Genomic DNA, 13,038 nt, shown 5'->3' with positions numbered 1-13,038 from the left:
GTTCATGGAGCAGTTTGTTCAGCTAGATCTCCGTGCTCTTACCACAGAGTGAGCTTGGCACCAAGGCAGAACCTCCCACGGATCATCCTCAAAGGAATCTTCCAGGGAGTTAAAGTGGTTCGTGGACCAGACTGGGACTGGGGCAACCAAGACGGTGAGTAGTGTGTGTGGGGAGGACTGTTCATACCACTAACCTGGGACTGCCAGCTCAGCAGACCCCCTGCCTTCTTAAGCATGGAGCTGTACATTGTCAAAGTCTTTCACCATCCTCAACCTCACATCTCATTAACCTGCAAAATGTGTGCACTTTTATTGCCAGTGACTCATCTGAGTCTGTCCCACAGATGTGTCTGGCTGTTTGTGCCTGTGTGTGTGTCTTTATTGAGTGCCTGTTTTGTAACAAGTATGTTCCTTGCATTTCTTTTTCCATCCCTGTATAGTGGCATAAACTGAGAAGCTCCTTCACTAGTAGTCTGTGGCGCTGGTTGGAGACATTTCTTGCAGTGATGATTTCCACGAATGTCTACAGTTACATTTTATGACTATGACTTTCCTCTGATTTGAAAAATGTTCTTTCTTCCAGATAGCAACAGCCTGCACAGGTTGATGTTAGAATTTGTTTTCACCTTAATTGAAAATGTCTCACATCAATGGGTTAAATTCCAGCCCACGAATGTTCCTTTTGGAGAGAGAAGGGGGATGTTAGGATGTCTTTATGTTTGCTGGTGTTGGGTCACTGTTGTGAGAATAGCAATGCTCCCTTTTCTTGTCTAGAGCGAATGAGTCAAAATGTCCTTTTGGTGTCTTTGAAATAAGCGCCCTGGGGTTTGGTTAGAACACTCATCAGGCTTAAATTGTGTATGCGGTAGGTGCATACAGGATCATTTGAGCATGCTCAGAATCCTCCAGCCTACTATGTATTCTTCCGGGTCACTGGTTCAGTTGGTGTGGTTAGTCACTAAAGCAGCTTATTGACTTGAATGGCTTAATGATGTTGTTTTTGTACATCTAACAACCTGGTATATTGACCTGAAACCTTGTTGTGATACAGAATTTGTGCTAATAGTGTGACCAGGAAATGTTTACTGTTTATTGGAGATTCTTATTTTCCCTTTAATGTTACTAAAATCAACAGGGGGAAATTGTGTTTTGTCCGGTGTTTGATTCTCAGAGAAACTACGACTGTAGAAAATGGAAGTGAATGATTCTGACACTTGACAGCTTCTGTCCCTACAGGGAAAATGCTTCTGTCACACCTCTGTCTGTCACCTTATTTGTTACACAACTTCTCAGATTTTTTTTTTTTTTTTTACACATTTTCTGATCATCAGAACACATCACCGTCATTTGTCTAATTTGTTCCTGTTTTTAAATGGCTGATTATCCCTTCATTACCTTTGTCTCCCCACAAACTGATGCATTGTTGTTTCTTGCATATTTTGTTTGCGTGCATTTATGTGTGTGTAGGTGGGGAAGGTAAGGTTGGAAAGGTAGTGGACATTCGTGGTTGGGACACAGAGTCTGGTCGCAGCGTGGCAAGTGTCACCTGGTCTAATGGCACAACCAATGTCTACCGAATGGGCCACAAGGGCAAAGTAGACCTCAAATATGTGTCAGACGGCCAAGGAGGTTTCTATTACAAAGATCACCTACCAAAACTTGGTAAGTCAGACATATTGCTGTTTTAAAGTATGCATTTCTTAGACAGACTCTGTTACTTATTTGTCAGTTCTTCAGTGGAGCACAAAAACGCAGCCTTAGGTGTACGTATGAATGATTTTGGTGTGATCTAGGAATAGACTAACCTTCTGAACTCCGAGCAGTATCTAGAAGTTTGTCTTACTCCTGTGATAATTTCCTCTCTGTGGGTTAAGTTTTGACTCCAACATAAAGTCTGTATCTCCATGGAAACAGCACAGTCATGCATAGAAGTAAGAGTTGCTCATGGCTTCTCAGGTTGTGCTAAATTGTTTGTTTTCTACTCTATCTGGTACAAGTAGTTTGTTTTTGGCAAACTTGTCAATAAAGTGTTATTTTGATAAAATATCACAAATGTAAGCTAATTTGACCACTTTTTTTATTTTAAAAAAGTCACACGTGATAAGTATAAGGCCTGGCAAACGGCTGAAAATCCAAACATTCTTCTTGTTTTTAAAGTTGCTTGCTCTTACAAATGGTGTAATTTTAACAATTTTTAAAGAGCATGATTTTCAAAACCTACAGACAAGTTTTGGGATTCAGAGAGTTAATCAGAAACTTCTTTAATAAAGAAACCTATCTTTGATTTTTATTATTATAAAGTTTAGAAGTACTTCTGCATGATATTTCTAGACATTCTATTGATATGATGTGAATAGAAAATGTAGGCATGCTGACATTAAACCCAGAGTAGTGTTAGTAACTGTTTTGATAAAACCCTGTTTGGTGATGCTGATGCCTGCCCATCCAGGGGAGCATGCAGAATTGCAGCGCCAGGAGAGTGCTGACGGCCACTCCTTCCAGCAGGGCGACAAGGTCAAATGTCTCTTGGAGGTGGACATCCTGCGACAGATGCAGGAGGGCCACGGAGGGTGGAACCCCAAAATGGCAGAGGTATGAATACCTTTTCTTCTGCCAAAAAGAAGAATAACACAATGCCAGTTAACAATAGACAGCTTTACGTAACTCCCCACTGAGTTCTTTTAGAATGTGAAAGTACAAAGTGTACTTCCTTAGTGTTTTCCAGCAAGTTTGTGCAGTACTCATATGTACTCTTCATGTTTTAGAGAAACATGGCCTCACAGTCAAAACACATTTGCCTCTATAAAACCTGGCATACAGAATATTTATATAAGTGGCTCAGATGGATGTTGCAACAGAGTGAAAGGAAATACAACATCCAACTCTCAAATCACAGCTGCTAAAGGGAACATTAAGGTCACAGCCATGCAGCAGGAGACCCAGGGTGAACCAGTCTATTTGTGTTTGCAGTACATTTGCCGGATCGGGACTGTGCATAGAATTACTGACCGAGGAGATGTCAGGGTCCAGTACAGCAACAACATCCGCTGGACTTTCCATCCTGGCGCTCTCACCAAGGTACTGAGGTTTCTTAGAGGATTTTACACAGGGTTCATCTATTTAAGACCCGCCAAATCTGATAACAATTCAGACATGCAGTGTTTAATAAAGCTATGCAAAATTCACCTTCATATTACAAATATTTCCGAGTTACGTAGAGATGTACAAAGGAGTTAAAATTGAACGCTTTTAATTTGTATTGTTTTTTCCACCGTTTTTGAGCCTTTTGAACTGAATTAACCCATGAAATTTTCAAGTCTGAAAAACTTTACAGCCACTTAGGGGTCACAATCCAAGGCCAGATTATTGTTTTTGTTCAGGACTATTTTTTCTTTATTCAATTTGAGCTTCGGTATTGTCATAGTTTCAACAATAGAACTGCACCTGTTGAGTGTCTATGACATTGAATATTCACAACTAGCTTTTGTACTGTGGATGTGTTAGCTGTTTACTGATCAGAGAAAAGCTTACAAAGGGCATTTTGGGTAAACTGGCAAGGATTCTATCACCATGCGGGATGGGTGGCTTCCCAAAACATATTGGAATATATGAAAGGTTTAATTTTACCTACATCTTATAGCCATAATTCCTTATTTGTCAAAACTATCTTATAAAATAGTCATATTTTGACATTGGGAATGTAGCTTATTGCTGTTAAATGGAGAAACAACATTGGTGTTCACACGCTTATTATAAAAGCTCTGACAAATCACTTTGATCAATCAGATTTGGAGATATTCATTGCTTGTTTGAGAGTCTTTCAAATTTGACAAAAATGTATGTAAAATTTTGAACTCCATATACTCAAGGAATTAAAGTCATTGTAATTCCTCCTCAATCATTTTCTCATCTCATTTTCTAGAAATGACAAGTGTTAGATATTAAGATTAAAAATGCTGGAAGAAGTAACCTGAATTTGGAGCAAAAAATTTTAATGCCTTTCTATGTACTGCAAGAACTTGTAACTTGTAAAATAATTTTAGTATGATCCTAAAATTTTTGCATGGCTTCATTAAATATACGATAGTTATTATACAAAAAACCCAGCTGATTCAGCTAGTGTTTTATCAGTGTCATTTTAGCAGATTTTATACTATAACTCTACAACTCTGTTCATTGTTTGTCATTTGCCCTAATTTCCCCTAGGTGAACACTTTTGGAGTTGGCGAACTAGTAAGAGTACTGGAGGACATGGAGAGTGTGAAGAGACTGCAGGCTGGCCATGGAGAGTGGACAGACAGCATGACTCCTGTATGTTCATTTAGTCTGTTGATTTATGGCAGCCTGATAATGCTAACTCAGACTCTACAGGGTGTTTTAGCAGTAGTTATGAATGCTCATTTCATGCGCATGTCTATGATAACTTTGTAACTTGACACCAGACTGAACCTGGAATTTAGACTTTTAACTTTAAATGACCATTGCTTAAATGTGTACCATACAATCTGTTAGATGAGAGGAACAACATTTGAAATTAAACAATGTTAACTTGGGTCAAGGGTACGTCATGACTTCCTTTAAAAGAAAAAAGAAAGCACAAAATTTTGACTTGTCATTTATAGGACTTGATGCTGGACTCAATGGGCCACTTCACTCAGGATTTCGTCACTTGAACTCGAGGCTTACTCACTTACTTTGTCCCACTTCCGTATTCTGGCTGACTTCCTGTCTGCGTACACAATGTTAACTGTGTCACTCGCTAAAGTAAAGCCTTGATTTGGCAGACATCCTTCTAAATAAAGATCGACCTACTTTGCAAAGATTCGGTGTACATCAGGAGCTAATCAAGTTCGGAGACTTTACCTTGAGTGTAGCCTGGTTATTTACCGAACATTAAACTGGGACAGAAATTGGTCCTGTAAAATCTCTGAATAATTCGTGGTTGATTTGTTAATTTCTTACCTACCCGTGCCACATCCACCTTACCTACTGTTCTTTCTGTAGGTGCTCGGCCAGGCTGGCAAGGTGTTGAAAGTATATGCGGATGGTGACCTACGGGTGGCATTTGGAGGTCAGACGTGGACATTCAACCCAGCGTGCCTCTCGGCCCAGCCAGTAGAGGTGGATGCTAACCTCATGACAGCAGAGAACCCCAACGAATCTGGAAGTAAGGCCTCTGCCGGGACAAAGGGGCTCATCTCTAACGCTGCAGCTCCAACTTTACCTCTTGCTTGCATGTATTCTTTTCCTCCTGTCCTCATTTCAGCTCTGTCTCTGCTATGCATGCTTTCCCATACAGGCTGCACCTATGGCATCAATGACCTCTCATTCTTCAGCAATATATGGGCGGCGTTTACATTTCTTGAAGTGTTTTCCTTTGTCGCATGTCATGATCCTGCATGTTGACATGCAGTAGACACCTGTCGTCATGTCAGAAGTTCTCAGCAGTCTCCTAATCATGACGAAATCTACTCTGTCTGTGTTCACCTCAGTGGGATGACAACAGAGATGTGTGTCTGTGTGTGTGTCTGTGTGTGAGACATCAGGTTTCAGTGCATGCAGGGACATTTTGACTCATTCTAGAGGTTTTGTTCAGTTCGTCTCTGACAAAATCATTACCCAGTCTGACTTTGAAATGCTTTTTGGTCGCTGTGCAAGGCTTATGTGGTGTTACTGTTGGACTGAAAAAGCTATCTGAATTCTTGTCTGTCCCCTTTTCTCAATTTGCCGTCACCAACACCTCCTCCATCTGACTGTCTCTGTTCAGGTACTGTCATCTCAGTATTGGAGAAGCTGCTGTCTCAGTCCACAGAACAGGACAATCCCAGCCGGCTAGTCATTGAGGCAGCACACGGCAGTGCCAACAAAGTGCGGGAGTTGGTGCAGAAGTATCCTGACAAGGTTAGTGCAGCACTTCTTCTCTTTGCTGCAGTCCTCTGTCTGTTCCAAAAGCTCCTTCCACCAGGGCCTTAAGACTGGGGGTAGGGCTTTTAAGGGCCAAATTAACTTACTAAGCCAGAAAAGATAATGCTATACCCTGTCACTTGCCAGTCTGTCTGATGAAATTATTAACTCAGTGCTATTATGCCACAGCACAGCATAAAGCACAGGATAGTTTCTCTTACTGTGCTTATATAAGAATTTTCCAAAAAAAACAAACCAATTGCATTACTGGACTCTGTGAAAAGCAGAAAAAAAACAAACATCTGAACTCCTTGGTGCAACTAAGAAGCCATCAGAGCTGTGACCAACAGTATTATGAGAAAAAATGAAAAACATTTCAACTGAACTGCAAGCTGTGATTACCCAACAAATATGGAAATAAATTAAAATGTAAGTAGTAAAATATCTGTTGTAGTCGACAAATCATTTTTTCCAGTATCGGTAGCTCTTGTGGATACTTAATTGCTGAAAATGTTAATTTCAATTTTTTTTTTCAATTTCTGCAAAACAAATAATCAAAGAAATTCAATATTTTTAATTTTGTTTTTTCATGATGTGTGGCAGTATAACTTTCTGTGATACTGAAAGTTACAATGTCAACTGTCATACTGCACAAAACACAATTAGGAATTTTTTCTATGTCCAGCTATGGTTGGGCTGTTGCCATATTGGTGCAGCATTTTATTGAGAAATGAGTCCAAAATAAAGAAAAATGTGACAGAAGCAAGAAAGGCCCAGAAACTGCTTAAGGTTGAAAGGGTAAACTATCTGTACTATCTTTACCTTTAAATTACTCAGATTAAACTGAGACTAGTATTTGCCGTATAATGTGGTAATATATAATGGGTTATGTGTTGGAGAGAAAAATATCTTGTCAACTTGTAAATTTAGTATTTACTTGTTTTGCTGACAACGGTTTTGCTCTGCAGTGACGACACTGCTTATTGGGATTATGCATGCTAAGTGTATGCTGTACGTGGGTGCTGTCCATGTGCAGATTATTTCCATCCAGTTTACGTTCAGCTCTGTTCGTGTCCAGGCTACCATCACATCTGATGAATCTTCAACGTTTGTGTTCCTGGCAGGTGGATATCAAGAACCAGGGCAAGACTGCACTGCAGGTTGCTGCTCACCAAGGCCACATGGAGGTGGTGAAGGCCCTGCTGCAGGCCAACAGCTCAGTCGAGGTTAAGGATGAAGACGGCGACACGGCGTTACACTACACTGCCTTTGGGTGAGGACAGACACACACAAAGTTTTCCTGCTCACATATTTATAGACATCTTAGCGTGTATACGAAGGAGAAAAGGGTAACACACACAGGACATGAGTCCACAACCGGTTCAGCTTTATGCTTGTTGGAAAATCTTGTAACCGACAGATGCACAGTACAGCTTTGGCTCGTGCCTTTCTACGTAATGTGATAATCCTGTTCACAGAAGTGATTGCATTAAAGTGTTGCTTAATGAGGCAGCCATGTCCTCTTCCCTCACCACATTCACATGTGCTCAGGATGTCTGAATCTGATAAAATCTCTTTAGAGATGAAAATTTGTTATAAATCACTGTTTCACTTCATAACTGCTGCTTTGAATTAGTGGCTTCATATGTAAACAGAATGACAGTGTTTGAAAACAATATTTGTGTAAGATAGCACACAACCCTCTAGCTTTGTGAAGCTCTTGGTAAGTTTGAAGTGTTTTATATGATGATTTGAATTGATACAATTCACAACAGTTTGGGCAATTTTAATTTAGGAAATGTTGAGGATTGATTAATTGGTATGCCCTTTTCTGTTTCTTTTTTCTGATCTAGTAATCAGGCAGAGATTGCACGGCTGCTGTTGAGCAAGGGGGCAAATGTTAACATCCTAAACAACTCCATGTGCACGGCGCTCCACATCGCCGTGAACAAAGGGTTCACTGATGTGGTGCGGGTGCTGACCGAACATTCGGCTGATGTCAATCTCCAGGTGAGCATGTGTAGTATTCTTAATCCTGCACCCTGAAAACTGATTCAAATTTGTTGCTGTACAAATCTCAGCCCAGGATTTTGCTATGTTTTCTTTGTGATAATTTTTCCATTAGCTCTGATCACTCCTTTGATTTTATTTTGAATTTATCAACTGGACTGATTGGTTCTCCACTAAAAAGTCTAGGCAAATCTAACAACTGCATATACACACTTTATGAACAACTTGTGCAACATAACCCATGTAGTGGGTTTCCACACGTTACTGTTTTGTTCCAAATATATGTTCTTTTTTAATTAGGTAAATGGCTTGAAACCCTTTTCATATTCCCCTGGCATGGTCAGTCAGGAGTGTTTACAAGTTGAGCTCATGACTAAGCATCTAGCCAATGAAAGGGGATCAACTACTACTGAGAGAACAGCTGTACAGTCAATGAGTGAGCGCTTCTCTGTCAGTCATTTGCTATTCATGTCATAAGCAGCTCACACATTGCCCTTTCAAGCAGATGTGCACAGACACAAATTCAAGCATTTATGGTATTTGACTGTGTCCCTGCTTCATGTCAGCCCTCATCCTCATTAAGGCAATTTATTATTTCTTCTAGGGTATTTTTCAGATGATCTAACATGCCTGCAACCGGCCCAGAATTCACTAACACATTTCTTCTGCTTGAATAGTGTGGTTACTCGGCTAAAAACATGTCAGCCTGGAGTTTGTTTGTGTTTGGCAAATGTGCATTTAGGTAGTCTGTGTGTCTACTGTTTTTCCTTTACCTAAAGAGGCAAAATGATTAAAACCCTGTACAACAAGGAGAGCACTCAGAGAGCAGCTATTTCGCAGTGATACAGAAATCCTTAACAAATCTGTGGATCCAAACTGTAAGCTACATTCACTGCCAAAATCTGATCGCTTGGTCCTTGTGTCATTTCTGGCCTTCCCTGAAAATTTCATCCAAAGCCGTTATTCTGTTTTTGAGTCATGTTGCTAACAGACAGACAGACGTATGCAGATCGTCACATAACTCCGTCGCGTTCCTTGGCAGAGTAATAAGTTTTAGTGACAATGTCATGTAGGGTTTACAGACAAGATGTTGTCTGGAGGATATTAATAGATATTCAGTGGTTAATGATGCTCTTTTTTAAAACGATGTTACCGTCTCCTAAATCAGGACACTATTCATTTTGCTGCATGTCCATTTTTCCACCCTCTCTTTATCAGGATTCGTATGGGGACACACCGCTCCATGATGCCATTGCTAAAGATTTCCGAAATATCATCGAGATCCTGGTTGTGGTGCCCAACATTGACTTCACTTATCAGAACCACAGAGGCTTCAACCTGCTGCACCACGCTGCCCTCAAAGGAAACAAACTGTGAGTAGACATGATAGAAACATATCCAAAGCTTGAATATTGGCTCATGGGCCACATAAAGAAGTGACATAAGGATTCAGGAAGATACTCCCAAACCTAGTGGTAAACCATGTATTGATAGTATCTTTTTTGAGAGGCAGTAGGTGTTTTTTGAGCACCTAAATGTAGCTGCGGGTTTCTGTGTGTGAATATTTTGTGGAATTTGAAGAACTGCATGTTATGATACTCTTGACCAGCCAGTGACTCAACTAGTCAGCCATGCAGCTGTCACTTTTGAGGTTCCACATGTGACTTAACATAAGTAGTATTAGGTAATAATGATAATATTTACAAATTGGGTTAGAAAATATGATCAAACATATCTGCACTTTTATCAAACATATCTGCAGTTTTGAGGGTTTTTTTTTATTGACATAGATGAAACTGGCTATAGTTTCTGGGGTTCACTTCCCAAATTTAGGTTGCCATCAAGCATGTGTGCACCAGCTGAATCCAACTACGCAACAGTATTTACGTCTGAAAATGTCTAAGGTGCAGTATTTGTCGTTATTATCACTTTATTCCTTTCACTCTGCTCACTTGTTTTTAAATGCACGTATTTAATGTGAGCAGTAGAAATGATGCTAATGGGTGTGTATGTGTGTGGGAGTCTTTCCTGTGGGTTCAAATGAGGATTCAGAGGTCAACTCTCAACACTATCTGTTACAGATAGAGAGCTCATCTCCCACACAGCTTCTACTGCTGTCAGCAGGCTGGCAGTCAATATGAGACAGTAATGCAACATTTACTTTTACATCCCGTCTCCCTATATATACAGACGTCTTCTCCAAATTTTCACAGATTACATTCAGTGTTGCCACTTTTCAGCAAGGCAGTTTTATGAGTTGCTGAAATTTTCAAACATGGACCATCAGTGTGTCTTTCCGGGGAAACACCAGCATAACACAACGCAGCTATGTATTAATTTTTTCCAAAAAAGGCTGCATGTATTGTGTTCCTTACTAAAACCAAGTGTCTACGTGACACCAAAGCCAGTAGAAGTTCAACTCAACCATTTTTCTCCACAGCTTGAGGCCAAATATCACAGCTGCCTCACTGACACCTGTCACAAAGGCTCCATTGTCTTCTGTGTCGGTTTTAGGCTGGTTGACACTGAACGTTCTTAATCGCAAGCTAAGAATTGACGTGGCACTGACCAGGCAGGCAGTAATGTAGTGGGTAACAGAGTGTTCTCACAATGATATGGTTTCATCCATGTCTAGCTCCGTTTCTGGTGTGCCAGTGTCTCCTCTGTCCATGTTGCATCATCAGCTCCCACGCACAAAAAGTAGCCTAGAAATGTAGAGAAAGTGCAGGAAAAAGTGAATGGTCCTGTTTTTTTCCCTAAGTACTCTGCAATTGCATGTGCTAATCTAGATATCAATGTAAAATCTAAATATTGTGTTTCAGTGCTATATACACTAATTAGAGTTTCTATTTATTGTACCATGACTCAGCTACCCACTACTTGAAATCAGTTTTACAGTTTGTCCATAGATATGATATTCAAACACTGTTTACATTGTTCAACATCAGGATATGATGTTAAATGTATTGTATACATCACTGCAAGAGACCAGCTTTAATGCCATATATAATATTTTTCCCATTATTTTCCACTGTACATTTGATTCATTGCAGGAAAATGAGTCATAAACCTCTTGCAGCAGATAATTCATTGAAATTATTTATGCATAAATCCTTATTTTATTAGGTGAAAATCAGCACTGTGTTGTCTCCAGTGCAGTCAAGGTCTTGAAATAAGTCAGACTAAGGTGGCTCACCGTGTCAAAATATGAGCAAAAGATGAGTAAGATAGAAAGTTTCCTTATATATCTAACTCATCTCTGATGAGTAAATGTTTTCCTCAGTGCACCACGTTTGTTTCTTTGCTTTGGGGATTTTACATTTCCATAAGAACTTTCCTTCCCAAGTTTTATCAAAACCTTGTCATGGAAACTTGTCCTTGACTCTTTTTATAGAGGTGCTATGGGGAAAAAAAAGGAAGGAATGAAAAACACCATGGTCACAATAAATTTTCTCCCTTAAGCAATGCCACTTCTTTAAATGTGTATCTTATGTAATGTCATGGATAATATCCTGGAAATGTATATTCCAAGACTGTGACCCCTGTTATGTCACCAGTAAGGATTTTATAAGCATACTGTAGTGCAGTACTATAGCTGGATCTTCTGTGTGCCAAATTCTGACCTCCAGATTTCTCCTCCCTGTCACTCACATATCCTTACCGCTTCAACAACTAGGCCCCTCCCAAGTCATTTTATGCAGACCTTGAAAATACACTTGTAAAATATATTATCTCCTAACAGCTCTGTGCATGAATAAGTGAATAAATTCATCGAAGCAGAGAATGGAAAAAAAATAGTTGACCAGCAATAGCTGGGAGAGGAAAAAGAATGGGAGTGTAAGCCACAGTAGACAGTCACTTAACGAATGTCCGATCTGTTCTGGCAAGTGTCATATGTGCAGTTGTAGGAGTTTAGGCTGCCCTCCACACCATTCATTTAGTCTGACATCAGCGGCTGCACCAAAAGTGGAGACACAGGATTTACAGTGTTCAGGATCTACTCGGTTCACCAGTTCATTCATATATCATCAGCAGGTCCACACCACACTCACACACTCCAGTTTCTGTTTGCTTCTTGCTTGAATCATATTGTAAGGTACAGTTTGAAGGTACCCAGTCGTTAGTTTAGGGTGACTTTATGTTATTTAGAAGGGCTTCCTATTTAGTTTTTTTATTTAGAAAACAAGATACACTACTGTACAAAACTTTGGGGTCACTAAGAAATGTCCTTATTTTGGAAAGAAAAGCATTTTTTTCCATGAGGATAGCATTAAATTAATCAGAAATATAGTCTAGACATTGTTGATGTGGTAAATGACTATTCTAGCTGGAAACGACTGATTTTTAATGGAATATCTACATAGGGGTACAGAGGCTTATTTCCAGCAACCATCACTCCCGTGTTCTAATGCTACATTGTGTTAGCTAATGATGTTGAAAGGTTAATTGATGATTAGAAAACCATTGTGCAATTATGTTAGCACATGAATAAAAGTTTGAGTTTTCATGGAAAACATGAAATTGTCTGGGTGACCTCAAACTTTTGAAAGGTAGTGTATATTATCATTGTTGCAGTTATGGACCCACCATTTTATCTGCAATTGCCAAAAGCTAGTGCCGTCTGACTTTTCCCTTCATATGATAAATTAATACTTGTTTTGCATTCTTCAAAACTAAAGACCGTCCTTATGACATTCCTTTGAGCAGCTGTTGCCCTGTTTTTTGTGACAGAAATACAAAAATGTTCTGTTTATTAGAGTATTTATTTATTGTGAGCAAATGGAAAAAAGGGGGTAAAGGCCAAGTTCACAAACAGCCCTGGGAAAGAAAAGAAACAAGGCATATTGCCAGATTTCTTCTTGAGTGTGCTGCTTGACAGAAGAGCTCAATGTTATATGGGATGTTTAATGTGTTTACTTTATTAGAAAAGAAAGACTTCTTGACTCGATTAGTTCTTTTTTCCTGCACTTCTATCTTTTTTTTGTTTTTCCCCACACTTTTACCAGATTCCATATGTTCCTAAGCAGAGCAGTCCTTTATTTTCTTCAAACCTCCCCTTTTTTAATCATATCTTTAGACAGTGCAGTGTAAATTGTCTGGTATAGCTAGATTTCACTCTCAGAG

General features: G+C 39.6%; 1 protein-coding gene across 3 annotated transcripts in view; it reads left to right on the top strand.

Annotated features, from left to right (window-relative positions):
• The window catches only part of mib2 (MIB E3 ubiquitin protein ligase 2), a 52,585-nt gene that overhangs the window by 25,961 nt on the left and 13,586 nt on the right, over positions 1–13,038 (top strand). For all 3 annotated transcript variants that reach the window (XM_051949329.1, XM_051949330.1, XM_022215280.2), the window contains exons 4-13: positions 48–154; positions 1,468–1,662; positions 2,450–2,592; positions 2,971–3,078; positions 4,207–4,311; positions 5,005–5,167; positions 5,768–5,901; positions 7,029–7,177; positions 7,758–7,914; positions 9,133–9,287. In XM_051949329.1, the coding sequence (XP_051805289.1) occupies positions 48–154; positions 1,468–1,662; positions 2,450–2,592; positions 2,971–3,078; positions 4,207–4,311; positions 5,005–5,167; positions 5,768–5,901; positions 7,029–7,177; positions 7,758–7,914; positions 9,133–9,287 (1,416 nt within the window). The remainder of the gene's footprint in view (positions 1–47; positions 155–1,467; positions 1,663–2,449; positions 2,593–2,970; positions 3,079–4,206; positions 4,312–5,004; positions 5,168–5,767; positions 5,902–7,028; positions 7,178–7,757; positions 7,915–9,132; positions 9,288–13,038) is intronic.

The sequence above is a fragment of the Acanthochromis polyacanthus genome, chromosome 6 (genome assembly GCF_021347895.1).
Source record: "Acanthochromis polyacanthus isolate Apoly-LR-REF ecotype Palm Island chromosome 6, KAUST_Apoly_ChrSc, whole genome shotgun sequence".
Taxonomy (NCBI): Eukaryota; Metazoa; Chordata; class Actinopteri; family Pomacentridae; genus Acanthochromis; species Acanthochromis polyacanthus.
The sequence above is the reverse complement of the archived record's forward strand: the minus strand, read 5'-3'. Positions and strand labels throughout refer to the sequence as shown.